The following is a 27,458-nucleotide window of genomic DNA, read 5'->3' as shown; positions in this document are numbered from 1 at the left end:
AGGCTTTTGACAAGGTCCCACATAAGAGATTAGTGTGCAAAGTTAAAGCACATGGTATTGGGTGTAATGTACTGACGTGGATAGAGAACTGGTTGGCAGACAGGAAGCAGAGAGTCGGAATAAACAGGTCCTTTTCAGAATGGCAGGCAGTGACCAGTGGGATGTCGCAGGGTTCAGTGCTGGGACCCCAGCTATTTACAATATACATTAATGATTTAGATGAAGGAATTGAATGTAATATCTCCAAGTTTGCTGATGACACTAAGCTGGGTGGCGATGTGAGCTGTGAGGAGGATGCTAAGAGGCTGCAGGGTGACTTGGACAGGTTAGGTGAGTGGGCAAATGCATGGCAGATGCAGTATAATGTGGATAAATGTGAGGTTATCCACTTTGGTGGCAAAAACAGGAAGACACAATATTATCTGAATGGTGACAGATTAGGAAAAGGGAAGGTGCAACAAGACCTGGGTGTCATGGTACATCAGTCATTGAAAGTTGGCATGCAGGTACAGCAGGCGGTGAAGAAGACAAATGACATGTTGGCCTTCATAGCTGGAAGATTTGAGTATAGGAGCAGTAAGGTCTTACTGCAGTTGTACAGGGCCTTGGTGAGTCCACACCTGGAATATCGTGTTCAGTTTTGGTCTCCTAATCTGAGGAAGGACGTTCTTGCTGTTGTGGGAGTACAGCGAAGGTTCACCAGATTGATTCCCGGGATGGCAGGACCGACATATGAGGAGAGACTGGATCAACTGGGCTTGTATCCACTGGAGTTTAGAAGAATGAGAGAGGATTTCATAGAAACATATAAAATTCTGACGGGATTGGACAGGTTAGAGGCAGGAAGAATGTTCCCGTTGTTTGGGAGTTCCAGACCAGGGGTCACAGTTTAAGAATAAGGGGTAAGCCATTTAGGACCGAGATGAGGAGAAACTTCTTCACCCAGAGAGTGGTTAGCCTGTGGAATTCTCTTCCGCAGAAAGTTGTTGAGGCCAGTTTGTTAGATAAATTCAAAAGGGTTAGATATGGCCCTTACGGCCAAAGGGATCAAGGGATATGGAGAGAAAGCAGGAAAGGGGTACTGAGGTTGAATGATCAGCTGTGATCTTATTGAATGGCGGTGCAGGCTCGAAGGGCCGAATGGCCTATTCCTGCACCTAATTTCTATGTTTCTATAACGCCTGTGCTCGTTGGCCTACCTTGGCTCCCGTTAAGCAACACCTTGGTTTAAAAATTCTCATCCTTGTTTTCAAATCCTTCCGTGCCTCCCTCTATCTCTGTAACCTCCTCCAGCCCCGCTACCCTCTGAGATGCCTGTGCTTGCCCAATTCTGGCCTCTTGAGCACCCTGATTTTAATTGCTCCGCCATTGGTGTCTGTCCCTTTAGCTGCCAAGGCCCTAAGCTCTGGAATTCTATCCCTAAACCTCTCCGCCTCTGTAGCTCTCTTTACTCCTTTCAGATGCTCCTTAAAACCTACCTCATGATCAAGCATCTGCCCTAATATCGCCTTTTGTGGCTTACTGTCAAATTTTGTTTTATAACGGTCATGTGAAGCATTTTACTACATTAAAGGCGCTATAGAAATACAAGTTGTTGTTGCATAGCCTGGATATAGCTTTTCTCAGACAGGAATGGGGGAGCCGCTTTTTTTTGAAAAAGAGAGGGTGAAAGGTTAACTTCAGGTTGTTCTGTTCATGATTGGGTTTTGCTTCACAGCCTCCGGCCTTTCTAAAGACATGCTGCCGGGTCCGTATCCAAGAACACCAGAAGAAAGAGCAATCGCAGCAAAGAAGTACAATATGAGAGTGGAAGATTATGAGCCATATCCTGATGATGGAATGGGGTGAGTTTATTTCAGCAAAATGGATTATATTATGTCGAACAATGGAAATCAGAGCTGTAATAACATTTCACAATATTTGTAGGAGAAGCGAGTCTAATAGAAATTTACTTCAGCAAAGCTTGGTGACTGGCTTTACTTATATTGGTGAGCAATATGCTGCCTTATTGGTTGTGCTGAAACAATTATATTTTGAGTGTAATGTTTAAATATAATTACATTATTCCAACATAAATAGAACTGATCTCTTTCTGCTTCTGTTTTCTGGTGTCAGCCGTGGCTCAGTGGGTCGCACTCTTGCCTCTGAGTCAGAAAGTTGTGGGTTTAATTCCCACTCCAGAGACTTGAGCACAAAATTCTAGGCTCACACTCCAGATGCCGCCGTTTGAATGAGACGTTAAACTGAGGCCCCATCTGCTCTCTTGGGTGAAGGTAAAAGATCCCATGGCACTATTTCGAAGAAGAACAGGGGAGTTATTCCCGATGTCCTGGCCAATAATTATCCCTCAATCAACAGCACTTTAAAAAAAGACTATCTGGCCATTATCACATTGCTGTTTGTGGGAGCTTGCTAAGTGCAAATTAGCTGCTGCGTTTCTTGCGTTCCAACAGTGACTACACTTCAAAATTGGCTGTAAAGCGCTTTAGGATGTCCAGTGGTCGTGAAAGGCGCTACAGGTTGAACCTCTCTTATCCAGAACTCCCTTATCCGCAACCACCCCTCGTCCGGAACCATTCCCGGTCACCGGGTGGCGCATGCGCAGAACTCCGACATGAACAAATTGAAGTCCTTCCTTGCTGCCGATTCCCGCAATCGCTGGCCTGACCCCGTGATCCATCCCCCCCCCCCCCCCCCCCCCCCCCACCGCCATGATCTCTGTGCCGCACTCTCAGCCCCAAGCCAGCCAGCCCCGATATACTCTTGCTTAGTACCTATACCATCCAATTTAACGTGACCACTCCTCGTGCAGAAAAATCCCTTGTCCAAAACAGGCCAGGTCCCGTGGGTTCCGGATAAGGAAGGTTCAACCCGGTATATAAATGGAAGACTTTTCTTTCGTTTTGAATATAAGACGGTTTCCGTAAGCAGGAGACTCTTTTTTTAAAAGTTGTTTTTAATGTCACTTAGGAGAAAAATATTCTGTATTCCTTCAAACTTCCAATACCTCCCACATAAAAAATGCTTCAGAGATTTTAAGTGACTGGTTCTCATGATGGCTGAGTTGGTAATTCACTGTCTTTTGTGGAACTGAGCCATACTGACCAGGTGGGCCCAGGGTTCACAGTCAAAGAGGACCATAGTAGATGTAGTATATCCTGGGCAAAGGTTCCCATTCCTGATGACGAGCGTAAGTACGTACATTTGGAGGTTTGTGAGGATAGGATTGGGCTGTTCTGTGATGATGTCTGCAGTTGAATAGCCTCTTGATATTCAGCTCACAAATTAAGCATGAACTCACTTTGCTGAGGTACCAGAAGGAGGTTGGCACTTGTACCCCAGCACAAGTTAGCACCTTTTTAATGAGATAAGGGGGAAAAATTGGAATGGAGATTTGATGTGGATGTGTAGTTCAGTGCTACCCATACACAGAGTGCCTGAGTAAATTAAAGATAGGGTTCTGGGTGCTTGGTACTGCAAGGACTATTTACTCATGGTGGCATCATCATCATGTCATAGGCAGTCCCTTGGAATCGAGGAGGACTCGCTTCCACTCCCAAAGTGAGTTCTTTGATGGCTGAATAGTCCAATACGAGAGCCACAGACCCTGTTATAGGTGGGACAGACATTCGTCGGGGGAAGGGGTCGGTAGGGCTGGTTTGCCGCACGCTCCTTCCGCTGCCAGCGCCTGACCTCTTCATGCTCTTTGTGCCAAGCCTCGAGCTCAACGCCCTCCCGGATGGACTTTCTGCACCTCGAGCGGTCTGTGGCCAGGGTTAGTGGTGATGTCGCACTTTACCAGGGCGGCTTTGAGGGTGTTCTTATAACGTTTCCGCAGTCCTCCTTTGGCTCGTTTACCATGAAGGAGCTCCACATAAAGCATTTTCTTAGTGAGTCTCGTATCTGAAATGCGTACTATGTGGCCTGCCCAGCGAAGCGAAGGTGTAGGCGGTATCACACTGAGTAACACAGCTGAGGCCTGCCTTGGGATCACAAATTGAATGTCATGTAAAGAATAACATTTCATTTGGAAAATAGTTTTCTGCAAAACAAAGTGCCTTTTGGTCATTAATCACCAGTGTTGGCTTAAATCTGCCAACTTTCCAGAGAGAGAGGATTTCTCAATATGCTCCTGATAATGTATTTTGTAGCGCAAAGGCACATTGTTGGGAGCAGCGGGAGGTCGAGGATCGAGGTCTATAAAAGGTGAGGAGTTTGGGCAGTCGGGAGCAGCGGGAGGTCAACGATCGAGGCCTATAAAAGGCTAGGAGTTTGGGCAGCCGGAGCAGCAGTCAGGAGCAACAGGAAGTCGAGGATCGAGACCTTTTAAAGGCCAGGAGTTTGGGCAGTCGGGAGCAACAGGAAGTCGAGGATCGATGCCTTTCAAAGGCCAAGAGTTCGGGCAGTCGGGAGCAACAGGAAGTCGAGGATCGAGGCCTATAAAAGGCCAAGAGTTCGGGCAGTCCGAGGAGGCCAGCTGGTGCAGGGACAAGAGTAAACAAAGAAGTAATAAGAAATCGAAGTGTGACGTCACAGCCAAGCGGCTAAGGGATTGGCTGGTGGATTGGTGAGTATTTAATCTTTTTCGTTTTCTTTTCTTATCAGTAGGTAACCTTTGGCATTGTTGCAAATTAAGTTAATTTAAGGGTTAAGTCATGGCAGGAGAACCCAGACTTGTGTCATGCTTCTCCTGTGCTATGTGGGAAGTCAGGGACGCTTCCAGTGTCCCTGACTACCATGTGTGCAGGAAGTGTGTCCAGCTGCAGCTCCTGATGCAGCACTGGAGCTGCGCATGGACTCCCTCTGGAGCATCCGCGATGCTGAGGATGTCGTGAATAGCACGTTTAGTGAGTTGGTCACACCGCAGGTAAAGGTTACACAGGCAGATAGGGAATGGATGACCACCAGGCAGAGCAGTGGAAGGAAGGTAGTGCAGGGGTCCCCTGCGGTCATCTCCCTCCGAAACAGATATACTGTTTTGGGTACTGCTGGAGGAGATGACTCATCAGGGGAAGGCAGCAGCAGCCAAGTTCATGGCACCATGGGTGGCTCTGCTGCATAGGAGGGCAGGAAAGAGTGGGAGAGCTATAGTTGTAAGAAATTCTATTGTAAGGGGAATAAATAGGCTCTTCTGTGGCCGCAATCAAGATTCCAGAATGGTATGTTGCCTCTCTGGTGCAAGGGTCAAGGACGTCTCTGAGCAGCTGCATGGAATTCTGAAGGGGGACAGCAAATTGTCATGGTGCATATAAATACTAATGATTTAGGTAAAAATGGGATGAGGTCATACAAGCTGAATTTAGGGAGCTAGGAGTTAAATTAAAAAGTAGGACCTCAAAGGTAGTAATCTAAGGATTGCTACCAGCGCCACGTGCTAGTCAGAATAGAAATAGCAGGATAGTTAAAATGGATACATAGCTTGAGGAATGGTGCAAGACGAAGGGATTCAAATTCCTGGGACATTGGAATCGGTTCTGGGGGAGGTGGGACCAGTACAAACCGGATGGTCTGCATCTGGGCAGGACTGGAACCAATGACCTAGGGGGAGTGTTTGCTAGTGCTGTTGAGGAGGGTTTAAACTAATATGGCAGGGGGATGGGAATCTCTGCAGGGAGACAGATGGAAGTAAAATTGGGGCAGAAGGAAAAGGTAGAAAGAAGATGAGGAAATGTAGAGGTCAGGGAAATTAAAGGCAAAAATCAAAAAGGGCCACATTACAACATAATTCTAAAAGAATAAAGAGTGTTAAAAAAACAAGCCTGAAGGCTCTGTGTCTCAATGCGAGGAGCATTCGTAATAAGGTGGATGAATTAACTGCGCAGATGGCTGTTAATGGATATGATGTAATTGGGATCACGGAGACATGGCTCCAGGGTGACCAAGGCTGGGAACTCAACATCCAGGGGTATTCAATATTCAGGAAGGATAGACAGAAAGGAAAAGGAGGTGGGGTAGCGTTGCTGGTTACAGAGGTGATTAATGCAATAGTAAGGAAGGACATTAGCTTGGATGATGTGGAATCTGTATGGGTAGAGCTGCGGAACACCAAAGAGCAGAAAACGCTAGTAGGAGTTGTGTACAGACCACCAAACAGTAGTAGTGAGGTTGGGGGTGGCATCAAACAGGAAATTAGGGATGCGTGCAACAAAGGTACAGCAGTTAACATAAGTGACTTTAATCTACATATAGATTGGGCTAACCAAACTGGTAGCAATACGATGGAGGAGGATTTCCTGGAGCGTATAAGGGATGGTTTTCTAGACCAATACGTCGAGGAACCACTAGAGAACTGGCCATCCTAGACTTGTGTAACGAGAGAGGATTAATTAGCAGTCTTGTTGTGCGAGGCCCCTTGGGGAAGAGTGACCATAATATGGTAGAATTCTTCATTAAGATGGAGAGTGACACAGTTAATTCAGAGACTAGGGTCCTGAACTTAAAGAAAGATAACTTCGATGGTATGAGACGTGAATTGGCTAGGATAGACTGGCGAATGATACTTAAAGGGTTGACAGTGGATAGGCAATGGCAGACATTTAAAGATCGCATGGATGAACTTCAACAATTGTACATCCCTGTCTGGCGTAAAAATAAAACTGGGAAGGTGGCTTAACCGTGGCTAACAAGGGAAATTAGGGATAGTGTTAAATCCAAGGAAGAGGCATATAAATTGGCCAGAAAAAGCAGCAAACCTGAGGACTGGGAGAAATTTAGAATTCAGCAGAGGAGGACATAGCCCCCAAATTTTCCCAGCCGCTTAGAGCGGCATATTTCGATGTGGTGCGCCGACTTCCTGGAGGAAAAAAACCCACCAAAAATCTACCTCTGAATTTGATCGCTCCCTCATCGTCCGGATCCATCGGTGTCACGCAGCAGAGCCTGGGTGGGGGGCGGGGCTTGAGCCCAGCGTGTTGTGTAGTGCTGGCAGGGGCACTAGCATGACCGTTTGAGCGCGCACACATGCGCAATTGGCGGTTCCGTTTGCGCGCATGCGCAGTGTAACAGGAAGCTTGGCAATCGGCCAGTTAAAGGGAGAGCTTCCTCAGAATAAGTGGTTATGGAGCATATAATGAAAGTGAGGTCTGAATATTGATTTTTGTGTGGCTGAGCAAGTGGTAAGGAGTGCTGGATAGGTGTAAGAGAGATGTAAGTGTGATCTTTGAACATTACCTGCGTTTGAGTCCAATAGACGAATGGCGCAAGAGCATGCAAGACGAGCCAAGAATTTCCTCCATGAGGAAGTGGAGAAATTAGTGACTGTTATTGAGGAGAAGTGGCTGGAACTGGATATCGGCAAGAGTGGTCCGTCAAAGGTCTCCCCCAAGGAAATGAGAAAAAGATGGAACCTCGTTGCCGAAAAATTCTCCGCTGGGGTCAACACCGCAAGATCTGGAAGCCAGTGCAAGAAGAAATGGCATGACGTTGGTCAAGTAGTGAGTGTAAGTAATATCTTCATCTTGAAATTGAATTGCAGTGGAAAATGTGAGCATGTATGTGTCCCATCCGTCAGAAGCGCACCATGTCTGACAATTAATATTTTCATCTTTGCAGAAGAAATTGGCCCACAACAAGAGGGAGAGAACTAGAACAGGAGGAGGTCCACCAAATCTGCACCAACTGACACCCCTGGAACAGAGGGTTGCTGCCTTGCTGACTCGCACTGGCAGAAAAAGAATGAGCTCTGCACAAGCTGGACCCACACCCGAGGGTGAGGGAGAGTCATTAAAATGCATAGTGGCCCTTCAGATCAACCTGCTGATTGGCCTGCTACACATGAGACTACTCATGCCACTCATCCTGCCCCCTCCTGTGCTGCTAACCATTTGATTGTTGTGTGTTCTTTTGCAGAAGACGACACTCCTCAAGATCCTGAGGATCCAGATGCATGCGCTCCAGATCAAGGCGGGTGGGGGGAGGAGGGGTCCATGGAAATGTGTGCTCAGGAGAATGCTGACCGCGATATCGATCAGGACATCACACTGCCAGAACCCTCCATTAGCTCCTCGGCAACCGTCCATGGGTTCACACCTTCCGAGGTCGCGGGTCCGAGTGATGGTCGGGAAATGCATCTTGGGACACCCAGTCCCCCACCGTCCCAGCCTGTGCCTCACACTGGAGGGGTGCCACTAGACAGACCCACGGCGAGGGGAAGGAGAAGCCAACCAGTCTCTCCTGAGTGGCAACCCTCAGCAGAAGTTAATCAGGTTTTTTCATTGGGTGAGGAGACCAATGCCCTTACAAGATCACTCGTGGTGGCCGCGAGTGGGGTGCGTGATGAGGTCACGACACTGTCGGGTGAAATCTCTGCACTAAGACGGGAAGTCAGGGCAGGCATTTCAGAGGGCGTGCAGACGATGGCAGATGCCATGAGGGAGCTGGTTTCTGCAATAAGGGCACAAAGGCCGGAGACTCAAATGCCACTCCCACTTCATTCCACGCACCAGCCACCGGTCAGACCCAAGCCGGGCCCCTAATCCACCTCACCACCATCACAGACCCTGTAAGGATGTGGGTGAGGGATGGGTGCAGACTTTCTTTCCTGGTGTGGCTGTTGTTGTTGGTATCGTTGAAGTGCACTGTAAAATTTACAATAAAAGATATTTTGCATCAAAACTGAATCATCCTCCATTAGGACCACGCAACATTTAGGGTCACCTGTAAAAAGTAAAAATCCCTCACCCCTACAGTCATGCGTGCCTGCCGCCCCTAGCCCTGGCGGGAGGGCTAGCCAGTGCTTTCTGCAGTCAGCAAGGTAGGACTGCTTTATTTTCTGTAGCTGAATTATCTTTCATTTACTTGTGGTAATGTTGTGCAGCTGTTGTGCTGAAGATGTTGTAATGTTGTGCTAATGTTTAGAGCTTTGGAATCCTCTAACTTACCTTCACCCCCCCCCCCCCCCCCCCCCCCCCCCCACCATCCTTCCATCTCTGGCTACCTGCGCTGATTTCTTAAATGTTGGTAAGGTTTTTCTATGCCTACAAAAGTGGCCACATACACTGGCCAAAGTTAGTTTGGAGTAACTTTCAGCTGGCCAAATTTGCTTCTATGGCCAGAAGAGGTGTAAGTGGCTTGTCACGCCCCCTTTTGGAGAAAACAAACTAAACTTTAAAAAAAACCTAACTAACTTATATTGGAGCAAGTTAAATGGGGACAATTGCGATTTTTAAGTTATTCCAAAAAAAGCTTCTTACTCCAAAAAAATACGGGGCAACTCTTGGGGAAATTTGGGTCCAAAGGGTTTAATTATGAGGGGTAAAATAGAATATGAGAGTAAGCTTGCAGGGAACATAAAAACTGACTGCAAAAGCTTCCAAAGATATGTGAAGAGAAAAAGATTAGTGAAGACAAATGTAGGTCCCGTGAAGTCAGAATCAGGTGAATTTATAATGGGGAACAAAGAAATGGCAGACCAATTGAGCAAATACTTTGGTTCTGTCTTCACTAAGGAAGACACAAATAACCTTCAGGAAATACTAGGGGATCGAGGATCTAGCGAGAAGGAGGAACTGAAGGAAATCCTTATTAGTCAGGAAATTGTGTTAGAGAAATTGATGGGACTGAAGGCCGATAAATCCCCAGGGCCTGATAGTCTGCATCCCAGAGTACTTAAGGAAGTGGCCCTAGAATTAGTGGATGCATTGGTGGTCATTTTCCAACATTCTATAGACTCTGGATCAGTTCCTATGGATTGAAGGGTAGCTAATGTAACCCTATTTTTTAAAAAAGGAGGGAGAGAGAAACCAGGGAATTATAGACCGGTTAGCCTGACATCGGTAGTGGGGAAAATGTTGGAATCAATTATTAAAGATGTAATAGCAGCACATTTGGAAAGCAGTGACAGGATCGGTCCAAGTCAACATGGATTTATGAAAGGGAAATCATGCTTGACAAATCTTCTGGAATTTTTTGAGGATGTAACTAGTAGAGTGGACAAGGGAGAACCAGTGGATGTGTATTTGGACTTTTAAAAGGCTTTTGACAAGGTCCCACACGAGATTAGTGTGCAAAATTAAAGCACATAGTATTGAGGGTAATGTATTGACGTGGATAGAGAACTGGTTGGCAGACAGGAAGCCAAGAGTAAGAATAAACGGGTCCTTTTCAGAATGGCAGGCAGAGACTAGTGGGGTACAGCAAGGTTCAGTGCTGGGACCCCAGCTATTTACAATATACATTGAATTCCTTCATCTAAATCATTAATGTAATATCTCCAAGTTTGCAGATGACACTAAGCTGAGTGGCAGTGTGAGCTGTGAGGAGGATGCCAAGAGACTGCAGGGTGACTTGGACAGGTTAGGTGAGTGGGCAAATGCATGGCAGATGCAGTATAATGTGAGGTTATCCACTTTGGTGGCAAAAACAGGTAGGCAGAATATTATCTGAATGGTAACAGATTAGGAAAAGGGGAGGTGCAATGAGACCTGGGTGTCATGGTACATCAGTCATTGAAAGTTGGCATGTAGGTACAACAGGCAGTGAAGAATGGCATGTTCGCCTACATAGCGAGAGGATTTGAGTATAGGAGCAGGGAGGTCTTACTGCAGTTGTACAGGGCCTTCCTGAGTCCACACCTTGAATATTGTGTGCAGTTTTGGTCTCCTAATCTGAGGAAGGACTTCTTGCTATTGAGGGAGTGCAGCGAAGGATCATCAGACTGATTCCAGGGATGGAAGGACTGACATATGAAGAAAGACTGGATCGACTAGGCTTATAGTCACTGAAATTTAGAAGAATGAGAGGGGATCTCATAGAAACATATAAAATTCTGACGGGATTGGACAGGTTAGATGCAGAAGAATGTTCCCGATGTTGGGGAAGTCCAGAACCAGGGGTCACAGTCTAAGGATAAGGGGTAAGCCATTTAGGACCGAGATGAGGAGAAACTTCTTCACTCAGAGAATTGTGAACCTGTGGAATTCTCTACCACAGAAAGTTGTTGAGGCCAGTTCGTTAGATATATTCAAAAGTGAGTTAGATGTGGCCCTTACAGCTAAAGGGATCAGTGGATATGGAGAGAAAGCAGGAATGGGGTACTAAAGTTGCAAAAATGATCAGCCATGATCATATTGAATGGTGGTGCAGGCTCGAAGGGCTGAATGGCCTATTCCTGCACCTATTTTCTATGTTTCTATGTGTATTATTACTTGGTTTGTAACCTGAAATGCTTTATTCTTAGATTTAGTATAAGAATTGCACCTTTTGTAGCTGTTTATGCCCTTTAAATATAAATATGCAGCAATGTCATCACCATAATAGTGAGCACGATGACATTTTCATGAGCTGTTGGAAAACGGCCAATAATAAAATTAAAGGATAGATTTAATTTTATTTCTAAAACTTGGGTCTTATCTGGAGAGATATTTTGAGAGATATGGCCTGCTCGAGGGGAGTTACGCTCTGCCTGTCATTGGTTGTGACTATTGCACATTTCCATTTAATTCCCATTTAAATGAAGAATTTGAAAAACAGGAAAATAAAAGGACATGGGGCAAAGGCAGAGAAATACAGTTAGTCAACAGCTCCAGGTAAAGATCTGGCACCAACACAAATACGATGTGCTGAATAACCTCCTGCTGTGTGGTAATTTTCTATGATTCTACGAAAAGCATGGTGATATTACAAAAGAGGTGTATCAGCATAACATTAAAGCATTTTGGATTAAGTGCGTTTTTAAAATTAATAATTCCGATGATATGGTACTGATAAATAAAATAAGCCTCCTGGTAACTGGTTGTGTAATTATTGCACACTAGCGTTTATGGGCTCAATTTTCCACTTTGCTGATTTTTGGCGCAGTTGTAGAGTTACGGACGATTTTTTTTTAAGTAGCTGAAAAAGAAAGTTGCAAATTTTGCCGGAATAAACTTTCATTTTGGAGCAGCGCACATAGACCTTAAGCTCTGTGGGTGGAGCTTTAAGGTCTGCGCCAAAAACCTGAGGTTGTCAGGGTAACGAGGGGGACACTGAAGGGCTGAGGCTGGAAAGTGAAACATACAGAAGACATAAGCAATTGTTGAGCCCCGGTGCCGCTCCTATCCCGGGCCAAAAGGCCCCCCCCACCCGGTGCCGGTGCTGTTCCATTATAGCAAGAATAAACACATACAGTTGCTGTTAGTTGTTTCAACTGAGCTTTATGTTTAATTTGAAGGAGCTGCTTTCCATCGTCCTCGACTGCCTCTGGGACGCTCATTGTATAAATAAGAACAGCAACTTGTACAAGCATCTTTCTGTTTTTGCCCCAAGCCTCTTCACTTAGGAGGTGCCGCTCCTATCCCGGGCTGAATGCCGCCCCCTCCCCAGGTGCCGCTCGTATCCCGGGCCGAAAGGTCCCCTCCCCCTGCCGCTGCTATCCCAAGCCGTGGAACTCGATCTTCTGCGGCAATTTTCTTAAGTTAGGTAAGGTTTTTCAGAACGGCGCACTGCGCCGTTTTTGAAAAAATCCTAGTTGGCCAAACTCGCTTAAGTGGCCAAAAATGGCGCAGCCGGCAGGTTCCGCCCCCAGTGGCGTCAAAAAATCAGGAACTAAAAAAATAATCGGCTGTAACTAGTTTATGATGGCGCAGAATGTTTGGCGAAACTTGGAGATTTTAGTTTGCTCAAAAAAAAAACAGCAGATGCCAAAAAAAGGACGCAGAATGGTGGTGAAAATTGAGCCCATTGAATGGCAGTGTTTGTAATTTGCCTACATTTTATGCTACATAAAGGGTGATAGAGAATATCTTCTGGCTGTAAGATGGGGAATTGAACCAGCATTTATTTTTGGCTACAAATTGGACCGGGGAGAAATATTTATTGCAGTCCTATTGTGGGAATACATGGAGTAGCCAATGATGTATTTTACTTAAAACAACAACAATTTTAATGATCCTTGCCCATCCTGAATCATGTTCTGTACTTTAAAAGTTAAACCATACTTACTTAAATGAATTTATGGAGGCATATGTGTGAGATGCATACAGGAAGACTGAGAAAACATCATCATCATAGGCAGTCCCTCGAAACGAGGATGACTTGCTTCCACGCCAAAAAAAAGGATGAGTTCACAGGTGTTTCGAAAGAAGAACCCGAACTACATCCTCAAGGGTGGAAGATGCCTGTGCGTGGATTTTTTTTTAAAACATGTGGTGACTTTTGCACACCAGCCACCACACGGGCTTGACAGAGCTAGGTCTTGGTCCAATGGCAAGGGTTACCCAAGATAACTGGAGACCTGCTGTGCTGCATGGACCCAGTGCGCACACATCACAGTGTGGGCTGGCCTGTGCTGCCCCTGGCCCCGAACTCGCGCCTCCCCTGGGCCCTGATTGAGAGAACATACAGAAGAGAGGGTTGACACAGGGAAGGAGGGATTTTTAGAAAGGGGTTTGGAAATAAACCCAAAGCAATGACAAGAGACGTGTGTGTGTGTGCGTGAGAGAAATGGACAAAGTGGAAAACAAACAGAAAAGCAGCAGAAGATGGTAAAAGTTATTTTCGGTTGAAAGGGTGCAAAAAGATAGTCACTGAAAGAGCGGGATACTTTCTTTAAATAATTTTGTCTGTTAGCAATGCCAGCAGATATCAACCAGTCCTTTTGAAACAAAATGAATTGTGTACCGTATTTGCAGTTCTGCTGACTTGCAGAGTATGGGTGCCCAGTGCCCGTGGAGTAGAATTTATTGGAACTGAACAACACTGGATCTGACCACCAGGTAAAGATCACATTTAATGGGAGCTTGACGTGATTTCCTTTTTGTTTTTACCAGAGGTGCCAGTATTGATGTGAAAAAGTGAATAGAAAATTAGCAGACTTTCCAACTGAATAACTTGTAGAGGTTCAAATGACTGCTGTAGTAATTCCACTGGAAAGTTACATGAGTAGTTACTATATTGTGTCCTGGACAATGCAACCGTACTATGGTGTGTTTTCTTCAACACAGACCAGCACTTATTTCATCCCTTCTGTGTCTTCTGTCTTAAAGTGCGTTCTGGGGAGGGTAAAAACCTGAGTAGCTATTGTAGCTTCAGCCAAGGTCCTCTGAGTAAAGCTGAAAGTTTATTTTCCCCTTAACAGATTTGGTGACTACCCGAAACTGCCGGACCGGTCGCAACAAGAGCGAGATCCGTGGTATACTTGGGACGAGCCTGACCTGCGAAGGAACTGGGGTGAACCGGTGAGCAGCAATGCTGAGTGCCTCTGTAGCAATCCTGTCCATGTGGCTCCAAGTTTATTGTTCTTGGCTAAAGTATTGAAACCGTCTGAAGACCACTTCTCGGGCTTTAGCTCATTTTCCAACAAAAAGTGGTAAAAAGCAAAAGTGTTTCTGTCCAATTTCGTAGGTGCATCATAGTTAAACCTAATCCTAATTCAGTGTGGGCATGTGTGGCTTCAAGTAGAGGTCATTGGACACCCATCAGGAGTGTGGGAACCTGGCTGATATTTTTCTCCCTAACTTGTAGCACGGAGGTAACAGTAATGTTGTGATTGTCCTGATTGGGATCAATTATGAAGGCAAAAACTCGGAATCAAATGTGGGATCTTCCTGGTCACATGGCTCAGGTACCAGACCAGGTGCATTGATCCACTGAGCCATTGGAGGAAGGTGAGGTGGGGGGTGGGGGGCGGGCGGGGGAATGGGAGGAAAGAACTAAAGGGAAGGTCTGTGATAGATTGGAAGGCAGGAGAGATTAAATGACAAAGGATGATGGTGCGAGGTGAAAGGAGACGGCAGTGGGACAAGTCGAGAAACAAAAGATGGATTAGAGGAGATGTAAATGCAAATTGCAAAAACTCCCTATTTCTTCTTAAAAGGTACCATAGGATATTTTCTATCCAACTGAACAAGCAGACAGGATCTCAGTTTAACATCTCAGCCGAAAGACGGCACCACCAACAATGCAGCACACCCTCAGTACTGCACTGGTGTAGTAGACCTAGATTATGGACTCAAGTTCCTGGAGTGGGGCTTGAACCTACAACCTTCTGAGAGTGCGATCACAAGAAAATGGCTGAAAGAACTTTTTTTTTGTGTTGGGCGTTAGCTTGGCTCAGTTGGCAGCATTTTGTCTCTGGTCAGGTGCTTTGAGGTCCCACACCAAACCTTGAGTGTGTGGTCTCTGCCAACAATGCAGTGCAACACTGAGGAAATTCCGCACTGTCTGTTTTGGACATTAAAAATGCTATCAAGTAAGATAAGCTGGAAGTTTATCTTCCAGTGTCCTGGTGAACGTTCTGCCTCCCCCCGCCCCCCGCCACCACCCCCTTGACACATACCATCAGAAAAGCAGATTAGCTGTTCATTCATCTAATTGATGTTAACATAAAATGGTTTCAATGTTTTGCTGTGGCCTCATAATAGTTACTGCATTCTTCAAAGTGATTTGTTTGTGGCGTACTTGGATGATTTGACATGGTGCTGTATAAATGCAAGTTATTTTTTTGCGTTCAGTTTGAAACCTCACTTAACTTTTTACATTGCTTTATCCAGATGCACTGGGATTTCGACATGTTCATTCGGAATCGTGTGGACACCTCTCCAAGTCCCGTGGACTGGAATACTATGGTTAAACACTTGGGTGGCTTTATAGGCTTTATGTTGTTAATGTTCTGCGTTGGGGAGTTATTTCCTTCATATCAGCCTGTGGTAAGTTTTAATTATAAGTTTATGCCTAGTTAATCTCTCACTTATCTTATTGAAATCACTGGTCAGTGCTCCTGTGAGCTTCCTTCTCCTGTTCTTTCAAAAATGAAAATGCACCACCCTAGCTTGTTTTCCTTTTCACTATATCCGTGCTGTGTTGAAATGAACACACCTCATAGTCTCACAGAAGCAAAATACTGTGGATCCTGAAAATCTGAAATAAAAACAGAAAATGCTGGAAGTACTCAGCTGGTCAGGCAGCATCTGTGACGGGGGAAACGAAGTTAATGTTTCAGGTCGATGAGCTTTCATCAGAAGATTAGAGATGTAACAAGTTTTCAGCAAGTACAGAGGCAGGGAAAGCAGGGAGGGGAGAAAAGAACAAGAGGGAAGGTAGGGTGGAAGGCAGGAGAGATTAAATGACAAGGGATAATGGTGCAAGGAAAAAGGGGATGTGTCTAGAGAAGGTGTAAATTACCACAGCAGAATCATTAGCAGTAACTGCTGTCCAAAAAAAATGGGAGGAGTGGTTATGATCTATAATTGTTGAACTTAATGTCGAGTCCAGAAGGCTGTAAAGTGCCTTATCGAAAGATGAGATGATCTTTAAGCTTCCATTGAGCTTCTTTAGAACAGTGTAATATAGTATTATAGGAGGCCAATGACAGAGAGGTCAGAGTGGGAGTGGTATGGAGAATTAAAATGACAAGCGAGCGGAAGCTCAAGATCATGCTTGTGGACTGAACAGAGGTTTTAGAAAGCAATCACCCAATCTGCATTTGATCTCCCCATTGTAGAGGAGACCACATCGTGAGCAGCGAATACAGTATACTAAATTGAAAGAAGTACACTTAAATCGCTGTTTCACCTGGAAGGAGTGTTTTGGTGGCATCATCTGAACAGATGCAACAGAGATGGAGAAAATGGGAGGATGGAATAGTTCTTACAGGAAGCAGGGTGGGAGGAAGAGTAATCAAGGTAGCTGTGGGAGTCGATGGGTTTATAGTAGATATTGGTCAACAGTCTATCCCCAGAAATGGAGCTAGGGAAGAATCAGAGATAGACCGTGTGAAGGCAAGGGAAGGTTGGAAATTGGAAGCAAAGTTGATGAAATGTTCCAGTTTGGGGTGAGAGCAGGAAACTGAAAAAAAGGTGAGGGAGGGGACCTGAGCGGGACCTAGTTGGGCCTCCGTTCAAGGAACAAGTGGAGAGCCCTCGGGCTGTCCTGTTTGGGGGATGGAGGTGTAGAGGGATTGGATGTCCATGGTGAAGAGGAGATGGTTCGAACCTGGAAATGGTTTAAAAGGTTGCGGAGGGTGTCAGAAGAGTCGTGGATCTAGATGGGAAGAGCCTGGACAAGGGGAGGAAAAAAAAGCCAATTGGAAGAAATTCGTTCCGAGAGGCGAGAACAGGCTGAAACAATGGGTCTACTCGGGCAGTCCTGTTTGTGGATCTTGGGAAGGAGGTAAAAGCAGGCTGCACGGGGTTGGGGGGACTGTGAGGTTGGAGACCATGGAGGAAAGATTTTCAGAGGTTAGTGACTGGGAAACGATGGCTTGATGTTCGGTGGTGGGCTCATGGTCCAGGGGGAGGTAGAAGGACGGGTCAGAGAGTTGCCATTCAGCCTCCGCAAGGTAGAGGTCGGTCTGCCAAACAACAGTGCCATCCTTGTCAACAGGTTTAATGACAATGTTAGAGTTTGACCCGGAGAGAACTGAGGAAGTAGGTTAGAGTGAGTGAGCGGAGTAGAATAATTGAGGCAGCCAATGTCGCGTTGGCATTTCCCAATGAAAAGTTCTAAAGAGGGTTAAGAGGCCAGAAGGAGGGGTCTAGGTGGAATGAGAATTCTGAAAACGGTCAAATGGGTCCGCTGTGCGGGGGAAAAGACTCTTGGCCAGAGAGGTGGACGCAGAGATGAAGTTGACGGAAGAAGAGCTCAGTGTCGTGCCGAGCACAAAATTCTTTTGAGGTGGAGCGTCAGGGGATGAAGCTGAGGCCTTTTTTGCTGAGGAATATTCATTCGGGGTCAGGGGGATTGTGAAACCACGGCAAAGGGTAAGATTGGAAGGAGCGATGGGGTCAGAGGAACGTGATGGGGAAGAAGGATCCGGAGGGGTATTGGTATCGAAGAGTTGTTGAAGCTTGTGATCCTTGACACCTGAAAGGAAGAATAAAGTATTTTGTTAAAGCGCCTTGGAGTCTTCTGCTATCACACATTCTTGACATGCCCATTCCTCTCCTGGATGGCCTCCCATTCTCTGCTTCCCATAAATTTCTGCCGTTCCAACATTGCTGCCTATCTCGCAGTCCCAGTCACCAATCAACCCCGTTCTTAGTGACCTACATTGGTCCAGTTCCCTAGTATGTCCAATTTAAAATTCTCATCCTTGTGTTTAAATTGCTTCATGGCCTTGTCTCTGTAACCTCCTCCAGCTCGACAACCCTCCCAGAGCTGTGCATTTCCCACTTCCACCGCTCACCATTGGGGGCCTTGCCATCGGTCATCTAAGCCCTATGCTCTGGAATCCCTTCCCAAAACCTCTCCACCACACACACCGCCTTAAAGATGCTCCATAAACCCAATATCTTTGACTCGCCGCTCCTAATATCTTCTTCTTTGGCTCAGTGCCATTCTTTGTCTTACTACATTCTTATGAAGTGCCTTGGGATACTTTCTACATTCAAGGCGCTATATAAATGCAAGTTGTTATACAGGAGTTGTTATGTCAGCAAGGTCCAGTTCGGTGATTGGAGCATGGGCAGATGCAGCAGGAGTGGCGAGATCGGGCCGAAGGAGCTGTGAGAGACTGTGGAGGAATGTGATCGGGGCCCAGGGGAGGCATGAGTTCGGGGCCAGGGGCCCAGGGGCAGCACGAGCCAGCTCACACTGCAATATGTGTGCACACTAGATCCGTGCAGCAGAGCAGGTCTCCAGTTGTCTTGGGTAATCCTTGCCACTGGACTAAGACCTAGTTCTGTCAAGCCCATGTGGTGGCTGGTGTGTAACGGCCACCAACGTTAAAAAAATCCAGGCATCTTCCACCCTTGAAGATGTAGTTCGAGTTCTTCATTCGAAACACCTGTGAACTCATCCATTTTTGGGCGTGGAAGCAAGTCATCCTCGTTTCGAGGGACTGCCTATGAGGATATACAGGATTATTCCCTTGTTTGTGTTTTTGTGTGTGTGTGTGTGTATATATCGTGCCACAGTTGAAATAATATCTGTGCGTGCATGAAATTCACTGAAGTATTGAAAGCTCTCAGATTAAAAGTGGCATTTGATTTGGCTGGAAATGCAGAACTTGACTCTGTTGTTTGTGTTATGTCTTTAATACTCTTCTGAATGATTCCACGAGGTCTAGTATTGTACTTGAGCTGTTGTGACCTTAGTCCCATTTATTGTAACTCCAGAGTGAGGCACAAGCATGGTGGACAGCCTTTTATACCAGACCCTGCACACCTATGCAGGTGACCCTCAGGTCTCCCACCGCAGTGCCCTCTGGTGGAACACCTTATGTGACTATACAGTTAGTATACATGGTCTACATACATGACAGTTTGGTTGTCACAATCTTGGTGTTAAGATATTAGTCCGGAATTTGCTGAAAAAATAACTCTGAATGACACCTACCATTATTAATGTGCAAATCAGCCAGCGACATGTGGCGAGGAAGAGGTATCCGTGAATTGACACAAATTGCTGGACGATTTGCGCTGCTCTGCCATTAGCTTTGTGAAAACGGCATCTCTCCCTTAACCTCCCCGTGGGTTTTATGAAGTTGCTGCATTTGTATATTAATTGCCTATTAAACTCACCCCAGAGTTTAATTAATATCACAAGTACCCTTTTAATGACGTGATAATTGTTCATTACTGCCAATCAACCTCTGGCTCAGAAAGTGAACAATTAAAAGTGTGGCGTCTCATTCTTTCAGAAAGTGAATTGTTGGAGATTTCAAAAATGTCAAATTAAAATTGTTTTACATTTATTTTTATTTTCCTATTTATCTCTTATCGCTCTTAATTCAATATTTATTTTCCTTTATTTCTCTCCCTGTGCCTGATCTGACATTGAATACTCTCTCTAATTCACACACCTTTACAGTCCTTCCTCTGTTTATTTCTCAATCCTTAAATCGCATTGGTTAACATAGAAACATAGAAAATAGGTGCAGGAGTAGGCCATTTGGCCCTTCGAGCCTGCACCACCATTCAATAAGATCATGGCTGATCATTCACCTCAGTACCCCTTTCCTGCTTTCTCTCCATACCCCTCAATCCCTTTAGCCGTAAGGGCCATATCTAACTCCCTCTTGAATATATCCAATGAACTGGCATCAACAACTCTCTGCGGCAGGGAATTCCACAGGTTAACAACTCTCTGAGTGAAGAAGTTTCTCCTCATCTTAGTCCTAAATGGCCTACCCCTTGTCCTAAGATTGTGTCCCCTGGTTTTGGACTACCCCAACATCAGGAACATTCTTCCTGCATCTAACCTGTCCCGTCCTGTCAGAATGTTATACGTTTCTATGAGATCCCCTCTCATCCTTCTAAACTCCAGTGTATAAAGGCCCAGTTGATCCAGTCTCTCCTCATATGTCAGTCCAGCCATCCCTAGAATCAGTCTGGTGAACCTTCGCTGCACTCCCTCAATAGCAAGAACATCCTTTCTCCGATTAGGAGACCAAAACTGAACACAATATTCCAGGTGAGGCCTCACCAAGGCCCTGTACATTTGCAGTAAGACCTCCCTGCTCCTATATTCAAATCCCCTAGCTATGAAGGCCAACATGCCATTTGCCTTCTTCACCGCCTGCTGTACCTGCATGTCAACTTTCAATGACCAATGAACCATGACACCCAGGTCTCGTTGCACCTCCCGCTTTCCTAATCTGCCGCCATTCAGATAATATTCTGCCTTTGTGTTATTGCCTCCAAAGTAGATACCTCACATTTATCCACATTATACTGCATCTGCCATGCATTTGCCCACTCACCTAACCTGTCCAAATCACCCTGCAGCCTCTGAGCATCCTCCTCACAGCTCACACCGCCACCCAATTTAGTGTCATCTGCAAACTTGGAGACATTACATTCAATACCTTCATCCAAATCATTAATGTATATTGTAAAGAGCTGGGATCCCAGCACTGAACCCTGCGGCACTCCACCAGTCACTGACTCCCATTCCGAAAAGGACATGTTTATCCTGACTCTTTGCTTCCTGTCTGCCAACCAATTCTCTATCCACGCCAGTACATTACCCCCAATACAATGTGCTTTGATTTTGCACACCAATCTCTTGTATGGGACCTTGTCAAAGGCCTTTTTAAAGTCCAAATACACCACATCCACTGGTTCTCCCTTGTCCACTCTACTAGTTACATCCTCAAAGAATTCTAGAAGATTTGTCAAGCATGATTTCCCCTTCATAAATCCATGCTGACTTGGACCAATCCTGTCACTGCTTTCCAAATGCGCTGATATTTCATCCTTAATAATTGATTCCAACACTGATGTCAGACTAACCGGTCTATAATTACCCATTTTCTCTCCCTCCTTTTTTAAAAAAGTGGTGTTACATTAGCTACCCTCCAGTCCATTGGAACTGATCCCGAGTTGATAGACTGTTGGAAAATGATCACCAATGCATCCACTATTTCTAGGGCCACTTCCTTAAGTACTCTGGGATGCAGACAATCGGGCCCCCGGGATTTATCGGCCTTCAATCCCATCAATTTCCCAAACACAATTTCCCGTCTAATAAGGAAATCCTTCAGTTCCTTCTTCTCTCGAGACCCTCGGTCCCCTCGTACATCCGGAAGGTTATTTGTGTCTTCCTTCGTGAAGACAGAACCAAAGTATTTGTTCAATTGGTCTGCCATTTCTTTGTTCTCCATTATAAATTCACCTGAGTCTGACTGTAAGGGACCTACGTTTGTCTTCACTAATCTTTTTCTCTTCACATATCTATAGAAGCTTTTGCAGTCACTTTTTATGTTCCCGGCAAGATTCCTCGCGTACTCTATTTTCCCCCTCCTAATCAAACCCTTTGTCCTCCTCTGCTGAATTCTAAATTTCTCCCAGTCCTCAGGTTTGCTGCTTTTTTTGGCCAATTTATATGCCTCTTCTTTGGATCTAATACTATCCTTAATTTCCCTTGTTAGCCACGGTTGAGCCACCTCTCCTGTTTTATTTTTACTCCAGACAGGGATGTACAACTGTTGAAGTTCATCCATGTGATCTATAAATTTGCCTATCCACCGTCAACCCTTTAAGTATCATTTGCCAGTCTATTCTAGCCAATTCACACCTCATGCTGTAGAAGTTAGCTTTCCTTAAGTTCGGGACCTTAGTTTCTGAATTAACTGTGTCACTCCATCACTCCATCTTTATAAAGAATTCTACCATATTGGTTGCTTTTCCCCAAGGGGCCTCGCACAACAAGATTGCTAATTAGTCCCTTCTCATTACATATCACCCAGTCTAGGATGGCCAGCTCTCTAGTCAAGAAAACCATCCCTAATACACTCCAGGAAATCCTCCTCCACCGCATTGCTACCAGTTTGGTTACCCCAATCTATATGTAAATTAAAGTCGCCCATGATAACTGCTGTACCTTTATTGCACACATCCCTTATTTCTTGTTTGATGCTGTCCCCAACCTCACTACTACTGTTTGGTGGTCTGTACACAACTCCCACCAGCGTTTTCTGCCCTTTGGTATTCCGTAGCTCCACCCATACCGATTCCACATCATCCAAGCCAATGTCCTTCCTTACTATTGCATTAATTTCCTCTTTAACCAGTAACGCCACCCTGCCTCCTTTTCCTTTCTGTCCTTCCTAAATGTTGAATACCCCTGGATGTTGAGTTCTCAACCTTCGTCATCCTGGAGCCATGTCTCTGTGATGCCAATTACATCATTTCCATTAACTGCTATCTGTGCAGTTAATTTGTCCACCTTATTCTGAATACTCCTCGCATTGAGGCACAGAGCCTTCAGGCTTGCCTTTTTAATACACTTTGCCCCTTTAGAATTTTGCTGTAATGTGGCCCTTTTAATTTTTTGCCTTGGTTTCTCTGCCCTCCACTTTTACTATTCTCCTTTCTATCTTTTGCCTCTGTCTCACTTTTATTTCCCTCTGCCTCCCTGCATAGGTTCCTATCCCACTGCCATATTAGTTTAACTCCTCCCCAACAGCACTAGCAAACACTTCCCCATGGACATTGGTTTCGGTCCTGCCCAGGTGCAGACTGTCCGGTTTGTACTGGTCCCACCTCCCCCAGAACCGGTTCCAATGTCCCAGGAATTTGAATCCCTCCCTTCTGCACCACTCCCCAAGCCACGTATTCATCTGAGCTATCCTGCGATTCCTACTCTGACTAGCACATGGCACTGATAGCAATCCTGAGATTACTACTTTTGAGGTCCTACTTTTTAATTTGGCTCCAAGCTCCTAAATTCTTCACGTAGGACCTCATCCCGTTTTTTTTACCTATATCGTTGGTACCTATATGCACCACGGCAACTGGCTGTTCACCCTCCCTTTTCAGAATGTCCTGCATCCGCTCCGAGACATCCTTGACTCTTACACCAGGGAGGCAACATACCATCCTGGAGTCTCGGTTGCGGCCGCAGGAACTCCTATCTCTTCCCCTTACAATTGAATCCCCTATCACTATCGCTCTCCCACTCTTTTTCCTGCCCTCCTGTGCAGCAGCCACCCACGGTGCCATGAACTTGGCTGCTGCTGTCTTCCCCTGAAGAGTCATCCCCCCCCGCCCCCCCCTCCAACAGTACCCAAAGCGGTGTATCTGTTTTACCACAGAGGGGATGACCACAAGGGACCCCTGCACTACCTTCCTTGCAATGCTCTTCCTGTTGGTCACCCATTTACTATCTGGCTGTGTACCATTTACCTGCGGTGAGACCAACTCGCTAAACGTGCTATTCACATCATTCTCAGCATCGTGCATGCTCCAGTGTGAATCCACCTGCAGCTCCAGTGCCGCAATGCGGTCCGTCAGGATCTGCAGGTGGATGCACTTCCCGCACACGTAGTCGTCAGGGACACCGGAAGCGTCCCTGAGTTCCCACATAGTACAGGAAGAGCATAAGGAGCCCTGTTGCCCTCGCTGAGCCATTATCAACTCACACTTCCAGCAACGTACAGGGCAAAAAATAGTTGAGCTTGAAGGGTGCAGGAAAAAGTCTTACTAAGCGATGCCCTGCTCCAGCAAATTTCAGCTCCTCATAATGTAATATTTAACCAATGCCTTTAAGCATTTATCCATGAGGGAAAGGATGGTCAAAGGTTCAATTCCTGATCTATGCTAAGTTAGCTGATCTCGACAGTGCAGGAATAGGGGTGCTATAGTTGACCTTATTGGCCATGGACTAAGGAAGGAGAGCATTGTCCAGGGTCCCTGCTGAAAGTATATGTGTGTGGATGTTGGGTGAGGATGGGATTGGGATGCTTAACACTCCTTCCAATTCAATGGTCTACTGACACTCACTGTCGAGGCTCATACATAAATAATTGAGTTGGGGGAGGTGACGGAGGATAAATAGCTTCAGGAAGAGAGAGGAGAAAGATTCAACGGTAATGGGAGGGAAAGTTGACTTGATTGATATTTTGACTTTAATTCTCTTTGCAGGGTCCGAAACAGTATCCGTACAATAACCTTTACCTGGAGAATGGAGGAGCACCTGAAAACGAGCCACCCGAAGTGAACAATTATGAAATATGACCAGCTTTCCATGGCTGGTTGTAGGTTGCAGATCCTTTTGGAAATGGCCTCTTACTCTGTACAGTGAATAATGTAATAAATAACTAGATAATAAAATGACTGCTGTCATATTTATAAAAAATAAAGTGTACCAATTTTTTGGAGGATTAACCTGATCTAGTGGAATAGAGAGATAGACAAATAAATAATCTAATCTATTGGTGGGTTTTACGTCTATTTCCCTTTGAAGTTTAAGCGATCACAAATTCAGAATTAATCAAAGCTATCAATCAAAATAGATTTTGCAGTAGTAGCAGATGGCTGCATTCAATGTTTGAGTCATAACCTCTATTATCTGCGTTACTCTGGAAATGTTGGTATGGACACAGTGTCACCAAGGTCCCCATATAAAGCACCACCTTATCTGATTTATTGCTAGGTCAAACAGTTGGTCCTGCTTCCTCACAGGCAGTATACTCAGCTGCTGATCGCAAGTGAACCTCAGATAGGTTTTTAGTCAAAATGAAAAGTTTGTGATTTTAAAAATTGGTACATCTCTTCCATAAACTTCACACATATGAAACTACTTCAACTATTGGGAACCAATAATAATATCACAGCAACAACTGGTATTTATCTAGCGCCTTCAGCGTAGTAAAATGTCCCAAGATGCTTCACAGGAGTGTTATCAAACAAAATTTGACCACCACAAAACCAACCAATCAAATTGCTCAAACTGTTTTCTAACGTCTTTGAGTGATCATCGTGGTTCCTCACCTAGTTCACTTAATGCTCTAAATATCGTTTTATAGCACAAATACATTTAATGAAATCTGGGGAAAAAGACTAAATTACTGGTTTGTCATTTGTTTTATTAATGCAATATTTCAGCCCAATAGTTTTTGCACAAAGTGGTATTAACTCTATTTTCACAATTGCTCCATCATTGGTGGCCATGCTTTCAGCTGCCTAGGTCTTAAGCTCTGGAATTCCCTCTCTGCCTCACTACTTCTCTACCCTCCTTTTAAGATGCTCCTTAAAATCTATCTTTTTGACCAAGCCTTTGGTCATCTACCCTAATATCTCCTTGTGTGGGTCGGTGTCACATTTTGTTTGATAACGCTCCTGTGAAGTGTCTTGAGAAGGTTTGCAATTTTAAAGGTGCTATATAAATATAAGTTGTTGCTGTTGTGATGTAAACAGACACAACTTTTCACGACCTGCTCGCATGCTACTAAACTGGGATTATTTTGAGTTGAGCCAATTGAGTCCTACGAGGATAAAATATTACAAGATGACACCACCACTAATGCACATGGCTCAATCAAGCTAAAATGTTTGCAGTTAAATCATAATCTACTTTCCTTCATCAATGATAGTGTTGATGTGCAGTGGTACCTACGAGTTACAGAAGACTTCAAGTGCTTACTAAGCTGGGAAAGGCAGAACTTCGTACATTCAATTTCACGTATGGAGTGCTGCTGACTGGCCTATTGCCAGCATGATTTTTAATGCTTGTAAATAACTGGAAATATAGCATTTTCTAACAATTAGATTGTGAAAGGTGAGCCATCAAGGTTTCAAGTTTAGACACTGCTTTTATATTCCAGCCAGAATTCAAACTTACAATTAGTACAAGGAGTCTTACTGGCTGAAAACTCTTATTCCTGTAGTAGTTAGTGGATACATTCAGCTGCTCTAATGGTGGCATCTGGGACGATTGAGATTTACCCATTGGTGGAGTGGGAAGTTTATTCACCAGTTATGCCTTATGGAATTGTGATGAGTACTTTGGTTAACATGATAGAAACAAATACAGATGCTGGAAAACGTCGGTGAACAGCTGTGGGAAAAAAAAAAATTTTAATTTACGTCTGTTTTTTCAGACAAAGTGGAAGAGAAACTGCCCTCTTTCCAGGATGAAATGAAATGGGAAGGAAGTATTAATTATCCTTTACCAAGATGTCAATGGTGATATTTCACATGGATCTAGCTGCTCCATTATCCTATACAAATATGGCGAATGCACGGGGTCTTGCGGTGGATAGGTCCCCTTCCCCCAACTCACTTTTTTTTGCCAAGATGGCAATGGTGATATTTCACATGGATCTAACTACTCCATGATCCTTTACTAATATGGTAAAGGGGGAAGGTATCTACAAGAAATGAAACCAACCGAAAGATAATCAAAACCGGAAAGGAGAGCATAGGAAAGAGTAAAGTAAGGGAGGACATTGATGGCCAGGGAATAAACAGAGTAATAGAACAGGAGAGTAAAAAAATAAAGTGAAAGGAACTGCTATCAAAAATGAGTTAAACTACAGCAATGCACACTATCCGTAATAAAACAGGGGAGCTGGAGGCAATCATGCGTTGCGAGGAACCAGATAGAGTAGGGATTACCGAGACATGGCTATGGAAAAATCAGGACTGGGAATTAAACATTGCAGGGTAGAACATATTTAGAAAAGATAGAGATGTGAAAAGGGACGGTGGAGTAGCTGTACTTATAGAAAAGAATGACACAATGATCAGTGAGGCAGAAATAGAATCCATATGGATAGAGATAAAAGATTACTAACAGGGGTAGTCTACAGACGACCTAATAGTGGAAGGGAGGAAGCTTGGCTTCTGTGTGCTCCCGGCGAAGAGACTCGAGGTGTTCGACGCCTTCCCAGATGCTTCTTCACTTTCTTGGCAGTCTTGGGCCAGGGTTTTCCAGGTGTCGGTAGGGATGTTGCACTTTTTCAAGGAGGCTTTGAGGGTGTCCTTGAAGCGTTTCCTCTGCCCACCTGGGACTCGCTTGCCATGTCTGAGCTCTTGAGCAGAGCGTTTGTTTTGGGAGTCTAGTATCGGGCCCGTCCATCGGAGCTGATTGAGCATGGCCAATGCTTCGATGCTGGGAATGTTGGCCTGAGCGAGAACACTGACGTTGGTGGGCTTATCCTGCCAATGGATTTGCAAGATCTTGCGGAGGCAGCAGTGGTGGTACTTCTCCAGTGCTTTGAGGTGCCTGCTGTAGTCCGTGTCTCTGAAGCATATATGAGGACGGGTATCACGACTGCTCTGTTGACCATGAACTTGGTGCCAAGTTTGAGATCCTGG

At 45.1% G+C, this 27,458-nt stretch overlaps 1 protein-coding gene across 4 annotated transcripts in view; it reads left to right on the top strand.

Moving 5' to 3' along the window:
* The window catches only part of ndufb8 (NADH:ubiquinone oxidoreductase subunit B8), a 38,949-nt gene extending 14,479 nt beyond the window's left edge, over nucleotides 1-24,470 (top strand). Inside the window, exons 2-7 of one of the 4 annotated variants that reach the window (XR_011588365.1) lie at nucleotides 1,718-1,844; nucleotides 7,190-7,439; nucleotides 7,552-7,708; nucleotides 7,849-8,752; nucleotides 13,608-13,691; nucleotides 14,054-14,139. Coding sequence is in view for 2 of the 4 variants with exons in the window: in XM_070865809.1 (XP_070721910.1) it covers nucleotides 1,718-1,844; nucleotides 7,190-7,439; nucleotides 7,552-7,708; nucleotides 7,849-8,474 (1,160 nt within the window). In the remaining 2 variants the exon portion in view is untranslated. Of the gene's footprint in view, nucleotides 1-1,717; nucleotides 1,845-3,841; nucleotides 4,568-7,189; nucleotides 7,440-7,551; nucleotides 7,709-7,848; nucleotides 8,868-13,607; nucleotides 13,692-14,053; nucleotides 14,154-15,467; nucleotides 15,624-24,281 lie in introns of those variants that run through there. The other 3 variants (XR_011588366.1, XM_070865810.1, XM_070865809.1) reach the window with 3 other exon arrangements.
* The last annotated feature ends 2,988 nt before the right edge of the window (nucleotides 24,471-27,458 follow it).

The sequence above is a fragment of the Pristiophorus japonicus genome, chromosome 22, assembly GCF_044704955.1.
Source record: "Pristiophorus japonicus isolate sPriJap1 chromosome 22, sPriJap1.hap1, whole genome shotgun sequence".
Classification (NCBI taxonomy): Eukaryota; Metazoa; Chordata; class Chondrichthyes; family Pristiophoridae; genus Pristiophorus; species Pristiophorus japonicus.
This window is presented reverse-complemented; position numbering and strand designations above follow the sequence as displayed.